The sequence below is a fragment of the Aphanomyces invadans genome, assembly GCF_000520115.1.
Source record: "Aphanomyces invadans strain NJM9701 unplaced genomic scaffold supercont1.4, whole genome shotgun sequence".
Classification (NCBI taxonomy): Eukaryota; Oomycota; class Saprolegniomycetes; order Saprolegniales; family Verrucalvaceae; genus Aphanomyces; species Aphanomyces invadans.
In genome coordinates, this window is record NW_008580149.1 from 211,091 (window position 1) to 232,142 (window position 21,052).

The 21,052-nt window shown below is 58.0% G+C and overlaps 6 protein-coding genes across 7 annotated transcripts; 3 read left to right on the top strand and 3 right to left on the bottom strand.

Moving 5' to 3' along the window:
- Positions 1–117: 117 nt before the first annotated feature.
- On the bottom strand, positions 118–14,064 carry H310_02575. 2 transcript variants are annotated; one of them, XM_008866135.1, is made up of 16 exons: positions 13,953–14,064; positions 13,716–13,909; positions 13,594–13,669; positions 13,486–13,550; positions 13,302–13,442; positions 9,531–13,250; positions 9,325–9,487; positions 9,131–9,281; positions 8,548–9,079; positions 8,453–8,504; positions 7,456–8,405; positions 6,338–7,405; positions 5,948–6,291; positions 4,417–5,897; positions 4,241–4,362; positions 118–4,195 (listed from the first exon to the last, which is right to left on the bottom strand). In XM_008866135.1, the coding sequence occupies exons 1-16, from the start codon at positions 14,053–14,055 to the stop codon at positions 137–139; spliced, it is 13,221 nt and encodes a 4,406-aa protein (XP_008864357.1). In that variant the 5' UTR covers positions 14,056–14,064; the 3' UTR covers positions 118–136. The 2 variants fall into 2 exon arrangements, with proteins under 2 accessions (XP_008864357.1, XP_008864356.1); XM_008866134.1 differs by having other exon boundaries at positions 4,241–4,371.
- Positions 14,065–14,911: 847 nt separating this feature from the next.
- On the top strand, positions 14,912–15,917 carry H310_02576 (hypothetical protein). The gene has a single exon (XM_008866136.1). The coding sequence runs from the start codon at positions 15,021–15,023 to the stop codon at positions 15,846–15,848; it is 828 nt and encodes a 275-aa protein (XP_008864358.1). The 5' UTR covers positions 14,912–15,020; the 3' UTR covers positions 15,849–15,917.
- On the bottom strand, positions 14,917–17,222 carry H310_02577 (hypothetical protein). Its single transcript, XM_008866137.1, has 3 exons — positions 16,322–17,222; positions 16,148–16,277; positions 14,917–16,103 (listed from the first exon to the last, which is right to left on the bottom strand). Exons 1-3 carry the CDS (start codon positions 17,191–17,193, stop codon positions 15,906–15,908), a joined length of 1,200 nt encoding a protein of 399 aa, XP_008864359.1. The 5' UTR covers positions 17,194–17,222; the 3' UTR covers positions 14,917–15,905.
- A 304-nt stretch (positions 17,223–17,526) lies between these two features.
- H310_02578 (hypothetical protein) lies at positions 17,527–18,710 on the top strand. Its single transcript, XM_008866138.1, has 4 exons — positions 17,527–17,602; positions 17,660–17,719; positions 17,774–18,142; positions 18,193–18,710. Exons 1-4 carry the CDS (start codon positions 17,558–17,560, stop codon positions 18,433–18,435), a joined length of 717 nt encoding a protein of 238 aa, XP_008864360.1. The 5' UTR covers positions 17,527–17,557; the 3' UTR covers positions 18,436–18,710.
- Positions 18,711–18,849: 139 nt separating this feature from the next.
- On the bottom strand, positions 18,850–19,774 carry H310_02579 (hypothetical protein). Its single transcript, XM_008866139.1, has one exon. It carries the CDS (start codon positions 19,742–19,744, stop codon positions 18,920–18,922), a length of 825 nt encoding a protein of 274 aa, XP_008864361.1. The 5' UTR covers positions 19,745–19,774; the 3' UTR covers positions 18,850–18,919.
- A 234-nt stretch (positions 19,775–20,008) lies between these two features.
- Positions 20,009–20,909, top strand: H310_02580 (hypothetical protein; the record flags this gene model as incomplete). Its single annotated transcript, XM_008866140.1, has 4 exons — positions 20,009–20,215; positions 20,264–20,326; positions 20,370–20,521; positions 20,567–20,909. The coding sequence occupies 4 exons, from the start codon at positions 20,009–20,011 to the stop codon at positions 20,907–20,909; spliced, it is 765 nt and encodes a 254-aa protein (XP_008864362.1).
- Between the last annotated feature and the right edge of the window lie 143 nt (positions 20,910–21,052).

Genomic DNA, 21,052 nt, shown 5'->3' on the forward strand with positions numbered 1-21,052 from the left:
CCGACCTGAGCAACCAGCACTGTACGTAAAGTGAACGGTCCAGTCCAATGATGCGCTGACCAGAGCAGCGATCACTGTACGTAAAGTGAACGGTTCAGTTCATCCGATGAGCAACGATCCGAGCAACGACGCATCATTACGTTGGTTTATGGAAGGCCGAGGCGAGGGTAAAGACGTGCCGGCACACAGGGCACTTGCGCGGGGCGATGCGGTGGGTGCAGTGGTGGCAAAAGATGTGGCCGCATGGCACGAGCACGCGATCGACGTGGTGTTCCAGGCAGATCGAGCACACAAAGCTATCCACGAGGTCGTTGTTGACTTGCAGCGCGTCGTTGAGGCGGTCCGCCATGGCCGCATTGCTTTGTTCCGCCGCGGCGACGCGCTGTTGGAGTTGCATGACGTCGGCCACCAACGACTCGTACGGCGCGCTCAGTCGTAAGTTTAGCCGGGCAAGCAATCCGTTGACCGCATCGATCACGTGATGGTCAAGAATGGCCGGTGGCAGAGGCGGCGCGTCGGGCGATGGCGGGATGGCGGCCACGGCACCAGGCGCCACCGACGCACGAGTGGCACGAGGCGTTGTCGCCGAGGAGGGTGCAGTGCCGCGTGGTCGACGCTCCGACTTGAACGAGTAGACGTGCGTGGATCGCATCCATCGTGTCGTCGACGACGATGTCCGCACCAAGACTTGTTGGATGCCCGATACCTCGACGGCCTTTTCGCCGCACACGACCGCGTAAACGTACGCTTGGTTGGCCTCGACCGCGACCACTTCGCCTTCCGTGAACGTCCGCATCGGCTTCAACTCGAGCCGGTCCTTGTCGAACGGCACGAGGCGGCACCCGACTTGTCCTCGAGTCGCATCTGCATCGGGCGCCGTTCGCAGACCGAGACTGCGCAGCATGTTGGTCGGATCGCCGCCGGCAGTTTGGAGCAAGGCGACGACGGGCAAACTGTCCTTGAGTAGACCGTGCAGGGCATGCTGCACTCCCAGCGCGACGGCATGGACTAGCGACACGGCAGGCGGTTCCGTTCGCACGTACATGAGATGGCGATCGGCATCGACAAAGAAGAGCTTGGATGGACGCGAGTCGGACGAAGTCACGTCCTGGCCAGTGGACGCCACCACGTACCGCGTCGGGATGTCTCGAACGCCAACGACAGTGAATAAAGGCCACAATGGCAGGTCCAGCGCGCCGGCGGCAGGTCCAGGAAAATCGGATGCCTGGATGATTTGTTGCAGCCCTGCCGAAAACTCGGGCGAACGGAGGCGCGCAGTCAGCTCAGTCGTGTCATGCACACGGTCCGGGACGAAGGACGGCGCGAGGACCTCGACGACCGCCGCCGTCAAGTTGGGCACACGCAGGTGGTGGCAGATGGCCGGGCCGACCCTCGGGTGCACCACGTGGAGGTGGGAGCCGTCAATGTCAGCAAGCATCGCGGGCGCGTCGTTGAAAACGCACTCGTGGAGTCGCGCCAATCGGTTCGTGGTCGTGGGGACGGGCAGAGTGGCGGTCGAGTCGTCTGGGAATGCTTCGATCAAGCCGAGGATCTTGATGACAGCATCGAGCTCGTTCAAGTTGAGCACGGGGCATTCATCGTGCAATGCGTGCAGCAACGCAATGTAGTCGTCGGCTTGGGGCGCCGGCGTCGTGCCCAAGTCGCGGAAGAGCGCGTCGCATCCGCCAAAGACCCGAGGCACTTCGAACAGGAACGGCGCCAAATTGTCAGCGAGTCGGATGTACAGCCGATTGGCTTTGACGAGCCTCGCTCCGATGGGAACGAGCGGCATGTCTCTCAGCTGGGCTCGGAACGGCGGGGTTACGTCCGACCAGTGGGTCTGGAGGAAGCTAAAAATCGCGAGAAACATGTCCGTCACTGCAAACGAAAAGCTCCACGTTTCCACGAGGTTGGGGGCATGAAGCGCGATTGCTGAAACGTGCTGTATGACGTCGGCCACGACTGGCGGCGACACGAGCCCGACGCGACGCCACAAAATCCGCGGCGGCACAGCATAGCTGTGCAGGATCGGTTTGGCAAAGCACGCAACGAACTGGTCGTCCGGGACAGCGCATTCGTCGTACCGCACCAGCTTGGTCAGATGGGTGCCGTCCACCGGGGAATAGACGGTCGCCGGCACACACGCAATGGCTTTTAACTTTGCGACGAACGCGTTCTCCGCGTGGGTTTCAACGAAGCTCAGGGTGACCAAGTGTTGGTGGAGCATGATCACGAGCTCTTCGGTCGACCTGGTCAACGGAGTCGTGAAATGGGATACATGACAAGCACACCGGAGCAAAATGTCGGGCGAGATGGTCGTGGGCATGCCGATCGCGCCGAGAATAGCGAGCCACGAGTCGCTGCTGTAGTGCGGTGGCGGAAAAAACTCTGGCGAGGACTCGATGAACATGGCCTTCAACAACGGGAGGCGAGGGTCGAAAAAGTTGTAGGCACAAACGTAGCCGCCCGTGGCGCACGGGAAGAGCGGCGTTCGTTGCAGGAATGCCAGCAGCTCTGGTTTATCTTGCATGACATTCCACTTGCGATGAATCATGTCGAGCATCGCGTGCGTCTGGGCCGGCGCTTGGGTCGTTTGGAACTGCGGCATGACAAACTGGATGAACAACTGGGCTTCGCTCAGCGCATCCACACGCAGTTCTTTGTAAAACGGCACCACGACCGACGACGTTGCCGGGTCCAGCTCGAGGAACGAGCCCTGGACGTGGTCTGGCAAGTACGGCGGAAACGTAGAGATTTCAGAGCTCAGCATGACGACGTCGTCGGTGATCGCGACATGCTGTCCGGAAAGGGTTTTGTACATGGGCAATCGACGAAGTTGGTCAATCTGGGCCCGGTTGTACCCGCCGTAAGACGACCCTCGGGACGCAAAGAAGTACACCAACGCAGCCTTGCTCTCGGCCGACATTCCAGCCCACTCAAGCCGTTCGGGCCACTGCGCCAAGCAACCGAGAATGCCCACATGGGCTGTTGGCAGTGGAAACGTGACGTTTTCGTGAAAGTACGCCACTTCCATGGACGGTGCGTGAAGCTTGGAAAGGATGTCAACGATCGAGCGATGCGCAGGGTCGTTTTCTGGCACGGGAAGGATGGCATCACAGGTTTCGCTTGATCGATGCGTATGTGGAGCGGCGTTGTCGGGCTCGGCAACGATTGTGGGCGAGTCGACCACCGCGTCATCTTCGAGAAATACGTCAAGCTGCTTCCTCGTCAGCGACTCCAAGACGCGGCTTTCTCGCTCAAGCGCGGTAAGATCCTCCCGCACGCGATCGTGGCCTTGTCGAACCAACGCACGGAGCTCGACGGCCAGCGAGACATCTTGCCACAGCCAAATGACGCGATCGACATATCTACACGACATGAGCTCACGGCCGCCCGACACTGGAAGCAACGGCCATGCTTGAAACAGGGATGCGTCAGCCTTGGACACTTGACTCCAGAACCGAACAAGCCACAGATCGTCGACGACGCGGTGGTCCCATCGTACACTCGTTTGGTTTTTCCACGTCTTGGGCAGTTGGGTATCCAGTGACGTCGCCAACAACTGCACGCTGAAGTGTTGGGCGCCAATGGCAGCGACAAACTTGGGATCTGCCAACCACGCCGCCATCGAGTGCACGAAATGGAGCGCGAGAAATCGCGCACACAACGTGGGCAGCAATTGCTGTTGATCCATCGTTGCCACGACGAATTTATCCGTGAAGATGTGGTGGCCGTACGGAATGAGACCGACGGAGCCGTCAGCGAGAGGCAGCAGCGGCAGCCCCGCCAATTCATGATACGTCGTCGACGTTAGGTCGGACGCACAGTACTCTAGCAGTGGCATGCACAGGGCGCAGTGGATGGTTGATACGTGCACGCGTTTGAGAAAGTCCCGCAGGACACGGGGCTGCATCTGCGGGATGGCGGCGCCGTGCTCGCGAACGGTTGCGTACACATGCGTGGGCAGTTGAAACATGGCGAAATGGAGGTGACAGTACGATGCCACTTGAATGTGCAGGGTGGCGGGGTCGTACCCGTCGTCCAGCTTGCGCATCGTGCCATCTCCACATAGAAACAACGGCTGCGTCGACAATTTAGAGAGCACGGCGTGTTGAGTGAAAGGACCGACAACGTGGTGGTGGTCGTTTGGGTCGTGGATGCTCGGCCATGCTCGGTACACCGCCTTGGCCGCCTCCTGCCAAGAACATGAAGTCGACTCGCGCGAGAAAAGTCGACGCACCAGCCATGGAGACGCCGCCTGCTTGATGGCCAAGAGCAGTTGAACATACGCTTCGCTGACTGCATCTTCAATCAGAATGCGATTCCACATCGCTTTTGTGTCGTATTGATTGTCCGACGCACCTACAGATTCTTCTCGTGGCTCCATCATCACCACCGTCGATATGCCCATCCTACCGAATCCTTGCAACGGCAAGTCTAGCCCTGCCAGCAAAAAGCCCCCATTGATGTGGACCGGCAGGCCAGTAGCGGTTCCAGACGGCACCGTTGTGCACATTTGCCCAACGACGTGGGTCCCGCCATCGCTCTGGTGCAGCAAGCACGCCACGCTTGCATGTGGCGTGATTCCATGCATGCTCTTGGCCACCTCGCGCGTTCGGCCCACGGCGACGTTGGAGCTGACGAGCCATCGTTGGACACGGGGAACGTTGTTGGTTTCGACACGCACGGTGCATTCAACGACGGTCGCCAGCTCCTCCTTGACGGACCGTCGAAAGAAGCTACTGAGTTGGAACACTGGAGGCTTTTTCCACTCGGAGTCTTGTACGAGCTTGCGGCGGGCACACAGCACACTCGCGTCATCGTACAGTTGAATGTCTACATTGCAATCGCGAGCGTATTCAGACCCGACGCCCAGGGTCCACAGCGTCACTCGACTCAGGTACTGCGTAAAGAGCACCGACACCGCCGCCGCCTCCTTCACGGCCGCGTCGAGTTGGGCGACCAAGGCAGCGGTATTGATGACGGGGCATGCGGGAAACGAATCGCAGGGTAGCTTTCGCCACGGACACCGCAGCACGGTGCCCGAGAACCCGCTTGTGGGGTTGCTCGGTGCGAGTGGCAAGCACGTAAAGGGAACAAGTTGGTCGCTGTAACGCTGAAACTCTGTCGACTGGACCGCATAGCAGATCGCGCCAGGTACGTCGACGTATATGCCGCACGGATCGACAACGTAAAACGCGTCTCCAGCGAGAACTTGTACACAGTTGGCCACGTAGAGTCCCGTGAAGATGGCGTGGATGTCGCCGTAGAGCTCGTCGGCGGACATGACGTGGTCATGGAAGTGAATCAAGAGCGATTCTTCCTGGAGAGATTGAAACGTCGGTCGACACACCTTTTCACGGGGATGGTGCCGTTGGTCCAGGACAAAGTCGACGTGCGAGACGTGCCACTTGTCGGCCAGAGCCGTCACCGCGCGAAAGAGTTGAAGGTTCCATGCGTCGGGGTGATTCAAGTTGGCTAGAACCACGGGTACGGGCGGCAGCCCCATCTTGACACTGCTGGACGATGCGCTGGCAATCGAAGTGTGCAACGACGTCGCTCCAAGTCGAAGGGCGAGTTCGACAGGGACGTTGGGGTGCACCAGCCTGCGGTGACAGCGAATGTCTTGTGCTGGATTCCACGCCATGTCGTCCGCCGTGAGGTTGGCTGCTCGGACCAAGCGCAAGTCAGCATCCGGGAGAAGGACGTCGGTGCCGATGGACGGAATCGACGTGTTGTCCATCGTGGTGTGGATCCAGGCAAGCAAAGCCAACGCAACATCCATTTCTCGATCCGACAGTCGCCGTGTCTGGGGCAAAGACTGAAGCGCATGGATGTAATCGCTCGAGTCGAACGCGTCCTTGATGGCAAAAGCATCGAGAAGGTCCGTTGGCACGCTGAAGCAAGAGGACGGTCAAAATACGCCAACACAGTGAGAGACTCGTACAGAGAGGCGGACGGAACAGGACAAAGCAGCGGCTCCAGGTTGGGTGGGCAACCAGTCGCGACTTGGCTGACCTTGACAAAGGTGAAGCCCGTCCACAGCCACGCAATCTCTTCCAGACTTGGTCTCCATTCGTCCACGGGCAAAGTAAGCAGCGCCACATACAAGTCTCGAACGTGATGAGTCATGTCTGCTTGGGCTTCGGCCGTATCGCACGTTGAAAACTCGCTCAGGGCTTTCAGCTGCGCCACGACAACTGTTGACGTGACGTTCCAGTTGAAAGCACTCGCCAGCGTTTTCGACTCGACATGCCCCAGCAGGATGCACTTGGACGACGAACCAAGCCACTAGCGTGACCGTGAAAGACCATGCCAAGAATCGGAATACACCTACCGCCATGTCTTGAGCCCACGTCGTATCTGGGCTTGCCACGTACTGAGTTTGCCGCCACGGCAGCAACGGATGCGCTCGCTCGATGGCGACGGGAAGCCAGCACAGTGTGGCGAGAGCAGTCAAGTGCGGGGCATCCGTGGTCGGATTGTAGAGCGAGTCCAAGTGTTCGTTGACGATTGCTAGCAAGTGACATGCCCGCGCATGGGCATCTTCCGATCGGTTCCTTCTCGACATGTCGTCGATCGCAGCGGCGCTTTCCGCCATCGCCTGGACGGACAAATGCTGCTTTAGCCCGAGTTGCCGCAACACGTCCAAGAGCGTCGGCGTGCACAGGTCTTGCGTCGGAAAGCTTGTCGGGCCGAGAAGACCGGCCAAGTCGGGCTTGGTGGGGTCGTGCAGCTCTGAAACGCGGCGCAACGGACTCGACGAGCTCTGGGTCGGCACAACCAGCACAGCCTTCAACGCATCTTGATACGCTGCAGACGCGTGCGTGAACGACGCCAACGAGTCGATCAGAATGTTGAGTTGCATGGGGCGGGCATAGTTGGCAAGGCAGGGAAGTACATGCTCGAGAAACACTTGGTCTTGCGTCCATTCGGGGATGCCGGCATCGCGGCAGAATTGCCGCTCCGTCAACCCTTGTGGCCGGAGGAAAGACGTGCCAAGGAGTGCGGGGTTGCAGTCGATAGGGGCCAAGACCAGCGGTAGCTGCGACTCAAGGGACACAAACGTGCGGTCATTGCCGCCATGGACTCGAAACAACTCGAGCGTGTGGATGACCGTCCGCTGTCCGTCCGAGTAGTCGTTGTAGAGTTGCTGGCACACGATCGCGAGGAGCATCTCGCGTTCGTGCAAACTAGCCGTCTGGATCGCATGGGGGTGACGTGCCAAGAGATGGATCAAACTCGTCGACGTCAGGAATGTGCAGTAGCTGTGATTCACGAGCCATGGAGGGCATTCTTTATGGGGAAGGAGCGGCGTTTCGAGGATGTATTGCCCAAGCGGTGTAAAGAAGGACCGAACGAACGGGTTGCCCACCAGCGAGTCGTCAACCACCAGCGTCGGGACCTACACAACCCGGTCATCGACCCATTCGTCGCACTGCTCATCGGGAACACCTGCAGCTGGACAAGCACCAGCGTTCGGTCAGGTAGCATGCATGGCTTGCACGGCCACTCGTGCAAGACAGTCCCATCTCCATTCGTTTCCACGTAGGCAGTGACGTATGTCCAAAACGTCCGGAGCCACGATGCCGACACGTGCGAGCTGGTCGGATCCCATGGCACAAGTTCTTGTCCATGCCACGTTTTGGGGAAAAGCGGCAGGGACGGCTCCCCGAGAGAGTACGACTTGACGTTGGAGGCGTCGGTAAGCCCTGGGACAGCACACAGCACGTGTCCGCAGAGGTCCATATTCAGGCGCCGATCGGCATATCCACACCCATCAAGCAACTCGTTCTCGAGCGCCGTCGTGCAAAACACGGTCTCTGCGATGGCACGCTTGAGCACGAGTTGTCGAAATGTTTGGTTTTGCATGGCTAACAGAGGCAGGCCATCGAGTTCGCTCAGCGCGCCGTCTTCCGTGCAAATGGCAACTACGTCCGGCACCAACGGCCGCGGCAACGCGTCGATGCGGATTCGGTGCGTGCGGAGAAGGTGGCGAAATGTGGACGACGTCAAACTCCCAAGCACGACCTTCAAGTCCACGACAAGGCAAGCCAAGCCCGGAGGGAGCACTGCAAACGGGATGTTGCTTTCACGGAGAAGACGCTCCAGCACCGTCGTCCGCGGCGACAGAGAGTCCGATACCACTACGTTCGACAACGGCACAGCATCACGTGTTGGCTCGGTGCGAATCAATGGAATGTCTCGAATGACTCGAAAGAGCGCGGCCACCACCAAATTCCATGGACATGGCGGCATTGCGGCCGGAAACAATGCCAATACGTCGTTGTTTGGCAGGTCCAACTGGGCAGTTTGCAGCATCGCCGCGTAGGCTGGCACGACGACATCGACCAGCAGGCGGGTATTCCACTCGGACCGCTGCTTGCCTTCGCCCGTCATGTCATCTAAACGCATCGTGGCACACGTTTCAAGTTGGACGCGGTATCCTTACCTCCGTGCCAAATGTCACGGCGATTTGACGACAGCTCAAAGTACCCGTTGATCTAGCGATGGAGGTCAGTGCACGGGCTACCGATGTCGCCATACATGAACAGGCAAGCCGACTTTGACAGGGAGCGGCAAGAAGCTGAACGCGCGGCCGTCGAGGGGATCTCCAACGCGAGCGGCCACGGCTGCGTATGGGATCAGCTTGAGTGCTTGGTTCGCCAGCGCCATTTCTTGCGCCAGCCCGCATCCAACGGCATGAGTGATCCAGTACATGTCGTCCGAGTTGTGTGATGTGGTGACGTGGATGCGGTTGGTCTGAACGGCGACGGCCGTTTGCTTTGCCAAGTGCGCGTAGAATGCAGCCTTCGTTGGAAACTGGTTCAGCGGATGCGGGGGTCTCTCGTGGACTGAGCCTTCGTACAGCAGCGTGGGGGCATCGTCGCCTTCGTCTAGGATATACACGGAGATGCGCGAGACATGTCGAAGGAAGAGCAGCGTCGACGTCAGCGACTGCTTGAACAGGTCAAGGAATTCAAGCATTTGGGCATCGGTGTAAACGCCCTTCTTGATGTCGCTGCGCGCACCCGTGTCGGCATTTCGCAGTGGAAATCGAAACAGCGTGCCATCAAATCTGCATGCAACACACTCGCTCAGGCGTCGAGCCAGTCGGGCGAGCGCGTACCGATGACTCGCCACATCGCATCCAAACAACGCGTACGGCGCAAATTGGTCGGGAAAGTGGCCGACCAAAGACGAGTTGGTCAGGCGAATCTTGATGCCAGGGTGCGTGGCGGTCGCATTCGGAACGTTCGTGGCGTGCGGGTCGAACATCACTACCAGAGCTGCCTCACCACGGCCATCGTGTGGCGCACGTACCAAGCGATTCCCCAGACACCAGAGACGGAACATCCGTCAAGTGGTACACCGAGTTGAAGCCGAGGCCGAAGCGACCTGTCGTGGAGAGGTTGCCAAGTTTCGAGCCTTGTCCGATGCGCGCCAGGTTGGCAAAGTCGCTGTCTCTGAAAACCGCGTCGTTGTACTAGAAAGACATTCAAACCACGACAACCGGCATCGCGACGTACACAATACAGAGCCGCGCCTTGCCACAGTCCCAACGGCGCGCTCAGAAGCGACGACGACTTGAATGTTTTTCGGCTGTAGCAAATGCTAAATTGCGTGGCCTGCGCATCGTCTGCGTTTTGCACGAGCTCGTTCAGAATGCTTGTGCCCTCGGGGTACTGCTCCAAGATTGAAGCGAGCCGTCGAGTGAGCGGCTCGGACTGGCCAAATGATTCCACGCCTTGCAAATGCTCCGACGTGGCCAGGACCAAACATGACCGAAACGAAATGCACCCGAGCGACGCCGCCACGACGTTTGAGATCTGCGAGTGGACAAAGACGAGGTGGGGCGGCGGAGGGTCGACCCACGGCGCGTCGTTGAACGCGAGCGTCGTCGCTTCCTGTAGCGTCGCATTCGCGCTTGGCATGTACACAGGGCGGCCAGTCGAAGGACGTGGCATGTCACTGAGCGCTTGGATGAGCTGCACGGCCAGCGCCAACTCGTCTTGTCGAAGCGCCACGTTGTTACCCGACAACTTGGCGTCGTACATGGCCTGCAGGACAGAGACGTAGTCGTGCGCTTGAAATGTTTGGCGAACTCCCATCGACTTGAAAAACGACGCAAACCGATCGAGCGCGCGAGGAACGGCCGCCAGGTAAGGCGATGCGTGGATGTAGCACTCGACGGCGACTTGTGACGATGTATAAAACGTGTCTTCAATCCAGATCCACGCCGCGTCTGCGAGCAGCGGGCGAACCATGTCGGTGGGATGGCGGCCACATGCCTCGTAGATCCGACACGTTGCTGTGGAATAGGCGGGGGACCGCGACGGCATTTGGTGCATCGCGCACAGTTGGCGAACGAGGACTGCCGGTGGAAGAGCGCGTTTCCAGCCAAAGAGCTCCCGCAGCGCGTCGGACGTGATCGTGCCGTCCAAGATGTAGCAACTCGCAGAACAGAGCCACATGTCGTCGGTCAGGCGCACGTCCCTTGGCAGGGCAAGCGTCACCACCGGCGTTCGCATGGGCTGCGCGGCATCGGTGCCAGTCGTCAGGACAGGAAGCCACGCATGCGACGTCAACGAGTCCCGCAACGCAATGATCTCCTTCATCTCGTCGGCCAAGTGCGTCGCCGTGGTGTGGATCTTTTTCGGTTTGAGGAAGAATGGCAGCTTCTTGGATGGTTTCGCCACGTTCTCGGTGGGATGCAGGAGCGTGTCGGCATGGGTGTCGATGTACGTGACAAACTCCTTGGCGCGGTGCACGTCGGGCAGTTCGGCACTTGCCAGCGCCACAATCAACTGGCAGATGGACGGTCGAGTGAGCATTTGCTGCAGCCCCAGCAACCGCATCGCCGCCAACGCGTCTGGAGATGGCGCGACAGGGAAACAGCTCGGATGGATCATGCCGACAAACATGTCGATCTCAGGGTCGTACAGTTCCGTGATGCGCTTCAACGGGCCAGCCGCCATGGTCGGGAAGATGGCGAGGTCCTGGAACGGTCCAAGTGGTCGTTGGAGGAAAAGCGACACATCTCGCAGGACACATTCGATGGCGGCGTGCTGCCTGTCGATGGCCATCGCAGGCATGGCAGGAAAGAGCTTGGTCCAGTAGAACGTCATCTTGTCCAGCACGTGGACGTTGAGCACTCGAGTCGCGGCCGACGACAGGACGTTTGGCATCATGCAGTGTGGGTCGTCCTGCGCAAGCAATTCCACGTCAACTTGTGGCGCAACGTAGGTCGATGGGGTGATGGAGATGGCCCCGTCGACGCCGGGAAAGATGGGAAGCGACTTGAGGTGCTGTACTGCGTCGTTGTCCATGTCGTGGCAGTGATCGGACAAAAGGAAGTCCCTCATCGTCGCCTTGTCGTCCATCGACAGCGCTTGGCACATGGCACGGGACAGCGTGGCCAACACGCCGTGGGGCGTCGGTTGCTGGATGAAGTTCCAAATCGTGTGGTGGGGAGTGTTTTGAAACAGTCGCGGCGCCAGCATATCGACCCCGATTGTGTCCAAGATGGCCACGACCGCGTCCGGCAGCAACTCGCCGCTCACGACCGTCGACTGCCGATGCAATGCGCACAGAGCGGCGGATTTCGTTGGAAGCACCGGCCATTCATCTTGGAAAAGCTCAAACTTGGCGGGAGACGGACCAACATACGACCAGAACGATTGAAACCAGGCAAACGACAGCGGGGGATCCTGGGACCACTTGGCCACACGCTGCTGGTGCTTCCACTCGCTGGGAAAGACGTGGCGGCCCACGAGATATCGAAACGAGTCGATTGTGACCCTCTCAACGTTCAAGTGCCGGACGGACGTGACGAGTGCCACCATCCTCTTGCTCAGCACCGCCGTATTCACGAGAACGTTTGAGCACGATGCCTGCAGCAGCTCCAGCTCCAGAGGGTCCCCACACACATAGTACGTCGTCATGGCTGCCGCGGTGCTGCTGGATGCAGTAGCATCATGGGACAGCAGCCAATTCAACGCTTCGGACGCGTCGTGGGTCGTTGTGAGGGCGGCGACGCAGGACGTCTTGTCGAAGCCCATGGCGGAGAGCTGTGCCAGCGCGTCCGCATCAACTCCGGCGCCGTCTTGAAAGGTTCCTACGGATCCATCCAAGAGGGGAACGAGGTCGACTCCCACGATTTCTTGCGAGTTGGTTGAGTTGATGTCGTCGAAGCAAAACTCGGTCAAATGCCGCATGGCGACGGGATCGCTTCCGTGCGATGTGCGGTGCGCTTTGTACCAAGATCTGGCGTCCTGTGGAGCGAATGGGGCGGGGATCGTCCTGGTGTCCAGGAGCAAGCGTTGCAGAGAAAGATCGAGAGACAAGAGCGGCACGCTGTCATGTTGCAGCACCGCTTCGACCGTGTTGCGGTGCGGCATGTCCACTGGCAGCACCTTGGCTTCCGCGGGCGACACGAACGAGTTGGTTGCCCTAGCGAACAAGCACGGCTGCGTCTGGATTAGCCGGAGCATCGACAAGACGAGCGCTTTTTGCCACGCGATCGCCGGCACATGCGACGGAAACAGGTATGGAGATTCGTGGCGGATGGTCGCGATGGCCCGGGCATAGCACGGCGCGATGACATCCTTCAACAGGGCATCGTTCCACTGCGCCCGAAGGAGGCCGTCGCCGCTGAGGCCATCGCCGGTCCAGATGTCCCGTCGATTCGAACTCAGCTCAAAGTACCCGTTGATGTGGACGGGAAGACCGGTTTCCACAGGCAACGGCAGGAAGCAGAACGCGCGGCCCGGCACGGCGGCATCCAGCCTTGCCGCGACTCCGCCGTACGGAATGAGGCGGAGGCTTGCATTGTCTGGGTGGTTGGCGATCATGGAGCATGTCCCGCCGCCGAGTTGGTTGCACACGAGCCAAGACGCGTGATGGTCCATGTTGTGGGCAATGTCTCTCGTCGTGACCTTCAAATGGACATCCCACGACGTACCTGCTTGTGAAAAAGGTGGACGAGCGACGATTTGGCTGCGACATGCCAGCGACTCAACGACGGCGGCGGCGGCGGTGGTGTAGCGCATGGACGGCGCATCTTGGCCATCCGTCCATTCGTAGATGGAGATCTTGGCAAGATGTCGCAAAAACAACAAGACCATGGTCGACTCGACAAAGAACTCGTCCAGCAAGTGTTGAATGTCCTCGCACGTTCGAATGGACGCCGATAGTTTGCTTCGACGGGCCTCGTTCGCCGTGCGCAATGGGAGCCGAAACATCGTGCCCTGTGGCCATCATGCACGTGACGACATCATCATGGACCGGGAACGAATTACGTGGAAATGTGCCGCTAGATTGCATCCAAATCCCTTGAACGGCGCAAACTGGTTGGGAAATTGGGCGAGAAGGTCTTGCCGCGCGAGAAAATCGATGAGCTTGCCAGGGTTGCTCGGGTTTACGTTGGGGAGATGGGTCGCCTACACCGACGTGAGACAGAGGACTGCCTGGGAAAGAAATTACCTGAGGGTCGAACATCACGATGCGCCGACCGCTGACAAACGTGGGAAAGTCCGTCAGGTGGTACACTACGTCCAACATGACCCGTCCATTCGACGGCCGCCAGGGTACCTGAGTTGAATCCAATGCCGAAGCGTCCGGTCTTCCATCCCTTCGACGAGTCTTTCTTCAGGGAGTCTCCGATGCGCTAACGTACACCGTATGAATGACGGAGAACGCGGTGTCCTCCGTACTTGGATCGATTCAAAGTCTACGTCCGTGAACTCCGCATTGTTGTGGACCAAGAGGGACGGGCCTTGGAACACAGCAAGCTTTGTGTACGCAAGGTTGTCTGAAGCATGCGTTCGCTTGTCCAGGCAGAACGAAATCTCGGTCGCGCCAGCGTCATCTGCGTTCTGCACCATCTCTTTGAGAACGGACGTTCCCTCTACAACGACTGCGTCAAGAACGGGTCACGCCATGCTCGTCACCTGGATAGTTTCGCAGGATCTCTCTGATGCGCACAGTGAGGTCGATCTTCTGGCCAAAATCATCTCCGAACGATACCGCCTCGGTCATCTCGGGCGCGGACATGAAAGTTCCTCTCGAGCTTTCGTCCAACATGACCGTCATTCTCGAATTTAAATGACATTAATCTTGAAAATTCATCTATTTTGTCCAGCGCATTCAAAAACTCCCACGTCGAATGCAAAGCGTCGACGCGCACGACGCAATTTGGAGCGTTTGGGGCCCGCTACGCTCTCTACGACCCTCGCTAGCAGCCCCCATGGATCGAGCATGCCTTATCTGGTGGCATATCAAGCGACTCCATGGCACTTGCCGTCGTGCAATCCTTCTGTGCCTCTCACATCTCTTTCTCGACAGAACGCGTTCGTCCAGCATAACGACGGTCTTTTGTCTTGTTCGGATCGATGCTGCCAAGCATAAACCATCGTCGTCTGGCCAAACCCAGCCACTCCCCCCTCCGCCCCCTCGATGCCCCTAGCATAGAAACAGCCCCGGTACCACGGATTCAAACAAAATTTGCCCCCCCCCTCGTACGCCTCGCAGACTCGGGACAAGCCGCTGGCGACGTCGCAAAGCAGTCCAAGCAGCGACAACCCCCCCTCCGCCGGGTTGAAATCGCAACTTGTCTCCGCTGCACGAACGTTGGCCAATCCAGGCAACGTACGTGGGGACCTTGAAGTTGGCCGTGGAATCGCGCACTTGGATTGGATAAAATACGCATGATTTCAGCAAATGAAATGCATTTTGTATAAAGTATTGAAGGTTTGCCGAACCAGCGAGGTTGCAACTTCAAATTGAAACCCAACTGCATTCGACAACTTGGAATTTGTATGGGATTGGCCGTGTGCGGCGGGAACTACCGGATAATGCCGGATAAACCTCTGGCATTTTAATTGTTGAAGTGAACCGATGGTTTTGAGAACTTCACTTTGCGACCGCCATACCCCGCCCGTGCCGCCGCCGCCGCCACTCCGTGGATCGCCTCGCACACACGAAGCATCCAAAGTGACTTTGATACGTATATTGACTATATGTTAACTGTGCAGCATCACGAAACTCCGTCCGCAGCAGCACCAGCCTCTGCGCCGCTGGGATTTCTCATCCGCCTGCCGACAGCCGCGCCAGCTTCCGTGACGCCGTCGGTCGCGGGGTTGGCACATTCGAAGCCCCTCCTCGCGCCAGTCCCTCACTCGAGTGCACCGACCCCTCCACAAGCACCTCCCGTCAACTATTCGAGCGACAACAATTCATCCGATGCGGACGACTGCAGTTCGCCGTCGTCTCGCTTTGGTGGCGACAAACGCGACTCGAAGCGGTCGACCAAGTCCAAGTGTCCGCCTGGGCTGCGCAGTGGCAAGTGGACCCCTGAGGAAGAGGCGTTCACGAACAAGATGATCCACTTTTTCCGACTCGGACTGCTAGACATTGAAGACGGCACGTCATTGCGGTGGTATCTGTCCAAGAAGCTCAATTGTGAAGCCATGCGCGTGACGAAGAAGCTCAAAGGAAACAGTTCGATCGGGAAGCAGATCTTTCGCGCACTCGAGAGCACCGCGGAGACGGCCAAGTCGATCCAAAAAGCTGCCATGGAGCTGCAGGTCCTCGAAGATGAGTTTTTCACATCGCTCGCCATCAAGCCAGCCATAGCACCGAAGACGCCGATTCCATCATCTGGTCGACAGAGAGGAAGCTCGTCCGCCGACACAAAGTCGTCTGCCCATCACAGAACGTCGAGGTCTGTGCCAGACCACAGTGACGAGGCCGAGCTTCTCCTGCACTTTTGCCTCACAGCCCATCGCGGCGAGAAGCGGAAGCGCGTGGACGAGTCGGTCGTGTTCCTGGTCGACTCGTTTCAATAGCCCAGACGCACCAGCACAGCAGATAGCTCTTAGTAACATAAACCCACCGTCCCCATTTCAACCTCCTCCACCACTTGGCGCGGTCGGCAGAGTGCGGCTCGCCTCGGTCCCTCCTGGTGCGCTCGATCCCTTGGACGCCCATGCCAGCAGCCACTTGAGATTGGTCAAGATGGATTTGCAAGCCTTCGTCCATGACTCCTCGTCCCGCAGGAAGAGGAGGCTGAGACCGCCGACGTCCGCCGTCGTGCGCCCGATCTACACACGCCATCAACCACAACCTCCATGACGGGCATCGCCACCTTGTAAGGCAACCGAAAGGTCGCGTCGGCGGCTTCCGCGTGGTCGGCCAGGTGCGCCACGCACTGCAGCAGTGCCGCCAGACCAAGGTTGAATGGGCTTTCGACAAAGTTGTCAGTGTCACTTCCGTGGCTACCACAAGAGAGGGTTATGAAAGCAAACGAACGACCGCTTACAGCGAATACTCCAACACTGGCGACGGATGCAGCCGCACGATCTTGGATAGACTGCCGAGTGGCACGACTTGGAAGTTGCAGAACGTGATCCCCATGGCTTCGGCCAGGAGCTGCACGACAAGCGCGACGTCGCCCCATGCCGCATTGATCTCGTGCCAGTCGATGTGATGCCGTGGAAGCCGCCCGAGGCAGAACCCGTTGATCGTGCCAAACGGCCCTTTGTGCCAAATGTAAAACGCGTCGTTCCACAGGTTCATGCGCCGAATGATGTGCAATCGCGACTCCATCTCGAGCAGCCGCGCAACGCTCGCGTCACGAGCGTCGTGGGCTTCGCCGACCGCCATGAGTTTGTCGTTGATGGCAGTCCACATCTCGGCTTCCTCTTGCTCGATCGCGCCAAGTTCGTCCTGCAACTTCTGGAACTCGAGATGGATAGACACACGTTCAGCATGCATGGAAGCAATCGTGGGATCGATAGAGTTGACGGCAAAGACGGACGGTTGCATCGGCTCCTTGGTCGAACGCGTTGGCTTCGGGACGGATGCAATGAACGTGGCAAGGGCCTTTTTCTCCTGGCGTGCCCGCGCATCGCTCTTCTCTAGCATTTGTGTGAGAAGTTGGAGGCATTCGGGGCACAGAGCTGGAACGGAAGTGGTTGCACTCGCCGTGATGCTTTCACTGATCGCGTGCAGTCGTTGGATCTTCTTGACGTGCGAACTCACGTCGGCATGGGAGGACTCGCGGTCTCTCATCACGGACATCGACATGGACGACGCAGATGGCATGTGCATGCTAGTGGCATTGATGTTCACATACGACTCGTCCAAGCCCGAGCCATTGTGTCTGCAGCGCATGCAATGCAGCTTCATCATGGTCGTCGGCGGCTCGGCGCAAATTTCTTCCAAAGTAAAACGTATTTCACGTCTTTCCGTCAAATTAAAAAAACGCACTCTCCTTCGACCAATTGGACCACGAAGCAGGAAGCATCAACACAGCCCGTGGATCCGATCCAATGTACGAAATGGCATACACTGCCACTCGCACGACCGTGCTCGTGAGCGCCACGCAACGATGCCAGAGCAAACGTAGGAACACAAAAGGCATCGGATGACGTTAAACCATACGTTTTATTGACATGACGTTTTACGTGAGCCAATCAAATGGCGGGAATGCTCCCTCGTATTTTTAGGATCCTACGACGAAACGGCACTTGGAGAAAGTCGGCGCACCGCCGGCATGGACGGATCGGCGCCAAAGAGCAAGCTTCTCGAGGCAAAGCAGGTATGTATGTCCTTCGCCGTTGGGTGCTTTATGCGCGCTTACGTTGTGGTGGCGCAGAGGCGAAAAGACGTGTCGAGCGACGCGACGTTGCTGCAGAATCGCATTGCCCTGTTGAAGGTGCATCGATCGGAGCGGCGACTTGTGCATGGATCAACCGCCGTCGGTCTGTAGGCGGAAGAAGCGCGCGCATGGAAGAAGATTGAACAGACCAAGAAGCGCGCGATGGAGCTCGTCAAGTTGCGCCAGGAAAAGGAGAACTACGCTCGCGAGCGCACGGCTCTCATGACGAATGCGGAGCGAGAATTGCAAGCGCAACAACAGATGAAGCGAGAGCTTGTGCTTGCTTCGGAGAAGAAGGAGATCGATCAGCAGATCCTCGAACAGAAGCGGTCCGATGCACAGCAACTCAAGGAAGATAAGCAGAAGTGGCGGCAGTTCACGGAAAACAAGAAGCGCCTCGAGTTGGAGGAAGCCGTGCGTCGTCGAGAGGATGTGCTCAAGCAAGAAAACCAACTCAAGCGCGCGCGCCAGGTCAAACAGGCAAGGAACTTCGCGATCCATTCCATCGCGCCGCTTACCTCGAGGTATAGATGGAAGTCGAGCGCGCCAACAAAGAGCGCGCAGACAGCATCATCCGCCGAGAAGAGCAAGCGTGCTTGGACAAAGAACAGGAAGTGCAAGAAATGGAACGGCTCGAAATGGAGCTCATCCAGCGCCTGCGCAACACGCAGCATCTCCAGAAACAAGCGTACGAAGAGCTCGAGCAAGCTCTCAGTGGCGGCTCGACGTCCATCATGCCCCAGGCCAGCGTCTCCACGAGAAGCCAAGTATAAACAAGAGATTCTGCTAAATTCGTGTCGACGGCTGTGCTGCTGTAGTGCAAAGCCCATCGCATAGCTTCGCCTTGAACTCTCGACAACGTCATGCTTCTGACGAACTGCGGCGGGATCAGCCCGTGGTCGCTCGTCTGGAGCGCGGCACAATCTGCCATCGGCATTTTCATGCCTTGCCACCTCTCAATCGGAGTCGATACAATCTCCATCGACGGCAACCGATACGCACCGGTCGTCGGGCAGCCTCTGTGTATTAATTTGACTCGAGTTTCCACGACCAATGCATGCCATGCGCTGCCACCTCCATGGAAGGGCTGGCCCAATGTGGAGGCGATGGACATTGCAAACGAGTGCATTTCTCGTGCGAGCGCCGGCGGGCCGTGCAGTTGCTGTCGCGGAATGTGGTCCATCTAGGCTCTGGTTGTCGCTGCATTATTCAAAGAATACATGCAACATCGGCTTCATGTTCATCCCTCGCCATCTACTACTTTTTGCAAACGAGAACCCGGCCGCACTTGTAGTACCGCGAGACAGTATCACGAGGCGCGGACGTCGCCGCCATCGCAGTGCCGACAGATCGAACGTTTTCGGGGAAGTTGCACGTGTGATTTTTCTTCTTTTGGCCGCACCGGACGCAGTTGTAGATGGTCCGTTGATTGTACTTGCGCAGCGGTGGCCGGGTTTTTGGCACCGATGGCAGGAGGCACTTGGCAAGGGTCGGCCCTTGCTTGGATGACGGAGGAGGTGGCAGGAAGAGAAATGGCAGCGGCATGACGCGCGGAAGGATGGGACCAGTTGGATCGGACGAAAGAGGAGCCGGCAGCATGTCGTATTCAAGCGGGCGAGTGCTCCCCATGAGGAACGTGTGCAAGTCACGCTTTTTCGACACTCGATCACGGCCCTCGCTGTCGCGTTCTTCGTCTTGGTCATCTTCGTCGTCGTTGCTGTCGACGTCTGGTTCCAAGTAGTCACTTGTGGTTGGCACCACGTGATCATTCGTCGTCATGCGCGCGAACACCTTTTCTCGTATCCTGGTCAACAGTGTCGCGCATCGACTGTGCTCTGCTGGTAGTACGGACGATGATGGACTGGTCCGGACGGGGCTTTTATCGGGGCTGTCCACTTCGTGCAGGGGTGGCGGTCGCCTTGCTCGCCTCCAATCGTGAACAGTCTCATTTGCTATATGGCGGGGGTTGTCCATCAGACGCAGCGTGTACGGTTGCGGTAGGCCTATCTCGACTTCATCCAGGTAGTTGGTCTCGCTATCTTCGTCCACATCTCCATGCACGACAAAGTCCAGCGCCGACATGGTGTCCAGCTGCGGCCAAATGTGATCTTTGGTTTCAATCCGGATAACTCTGCCCAATCCTTCGTGCAGTCATGAAAAAAATAGTGCCAAAGCGCCGTACATTTGTAGTCTATTGATTTTATGTGCTGTTTCCATATTGTATTTATCGTCAACGAGTTACAAATGTCCAATTCAAATTGGATGAATGACATACAAAACACGGTAGAGGAGCCACAGTCCGGATAATTGCAATTGGCACCTCCTAAAGATCCAATTCGAATATCCATGGAACATGACCGCGGCGCCGTTGCCGTGGTGGACTCGCCGCTGTCCCTGCAGAAATGCGAGCTCCTGTCGGGACTACAGACGTATGCCGTCCAGATGCTACTCTTCGTCATCGCGTTGACGTCGTTGTGGTACAAACGCCACGTCGAAAGACCCAAGCGATCCGTCGAGATCTGGATGATGGATGTGAGCAAGCAAGGCTTGGGGGTACAACTCAAGCCGTTTGAAGTCACGAGCTCACGCGCCGATGTATAGGCTGTCGTGGGCCATTTCACCAACATCTTGATTGCTATTTCACTCCCGCACGTCACGGATCAGGTGCGAAATCACTAGAGCGTCGGCAAACTAACACACCAGGTAGTGCGTCTGGTACTTTCTCAACTTCTTCATTGACTTCACTCTCGGCACGGTCATTTCGCTGTCGTTGCTACGACTTCAACAAGAGGCCGCACTGTGGGCGAACTTCCCCGTGCTGTTTGAGAGCGGCGACTACGGGTCTCCTCCGTCGTACAGGTGCAACTTCATCCAAGTTGCCAAGTTGTGACAATGCTGCTACAGAATATGGGGCATCCAACTCGCGGCGTGGCTGAGCATCATCATCTTCTCGAAAGGAATCGTCACATCCGTGCTCATCGCGACAGCACATCCTCTTAGCGCCATCGGAAACGCACTCTTCCGTCCTCTCGCGGGCCATCCCTTTGCGGAACTCGTTCTCGTCATGATCGTCATTCCCAGCTTCCTCAACGTCGTGCAGTTTTGGATACAAGACAGCTTTCTCAAGCGCGATGCGGGTGGAATCTTCGCGTACTACGCCCGAGGCAAGACTTCCTCGGGCAGCATCTCCGCCAAGCACTCCTCCATCAACATGGATGCGTCGCTCCACGTCGGGCTCCTCGATTAAGTTACATGTACAATATAGACCAACACGACTAGCGTTTTCAATTGCGCAGCGACGATGACGACGTGGCCATCCCAACAGGTGTCGAGCCCATCGCCTACAAAGTGGCAAAGCGCTTGGACGTTTTTGCCTGCATGAGCTTGCGT

Bases quoted from the DNA above. Each gene is read 5' to 3' on its own strand.
- H310_02576 (XM_008866136.1), top strand. From the start codon at position 15,021: ATGTTAACTGTGCAGCATCACGAAACTCCGTCCGCAGCAGCACCAGCC.
- H310_02579 (XM_008866139.1), bottom strand. From the start codon at position 19,744: ATGTCGGCGCTGGACTTTGTCGTGCATGGAGATGTGGACGAAGATAGC.
- H310_02578 (XM_008866138.1), top strand. From the start codon at position 17,558: ATGGACGGATCGGCGCCAAAGAGCAAGCTTCTCGAGGCAAAGCAG. The intron at 17,603-17,659 runs GTATGTATGTCC...GTGGTGGCGCAG, and splicing joins AGCTTCTCGAGGCAAAGCAG to AGGCGAAAAGACGTGTCGAG. The intron at 17,720-17,773 runs GTGCATCGATCG...GTCGGTCTGTAG, and splicing joins ATCGCATTGCCCTGTTGAAG to GCGGAAGAAGCGCGCGCATG.
- H310_02577 (XM_008866137.1), bottom strand. From the start codon at position 17,193: ATGATGAAGCTGCATTGCATGCGCTGCAGACACAATGGCTCGGGCTTG. The intron at 16,278-16,321 runs GTAAGCGGTCGT...CTCTTGTGGTAG, and splicing joins CCAGTGTTGGAGTATTCGCT to CCACGGAAGTGACACTGACA. The intron at 16,104-16,147 runs GTGGCGATGCCC...TGGCGTGTGTAG, and splicing joins CCTTTCGGTTGCCTTACAAG to ATCGGGCGCACGACGGCGGA.
- H310_02575 (XM_008866134.1), bottom strand. From the start codon at position 14,055: ATGTCCGCGCCCGAGATGACCGAGGCGGTATCGTTCGGAGATGATTTT. The intron at 13,910-13,952 runs GTGACGAGCATG...CAGTCGTTGTAG, and splicing joins GATCCTGCGAAACTATCCAG to AGGGAACGTCCGTTCTCAAA. The intron at 4,372-4,416 runs GTAGGATGGGCA...AGCCACGAGAAG, and splicing joins CTTGCCGTTGCAAGGATTCG to AATCTGTAGGTGCGTCGGAC.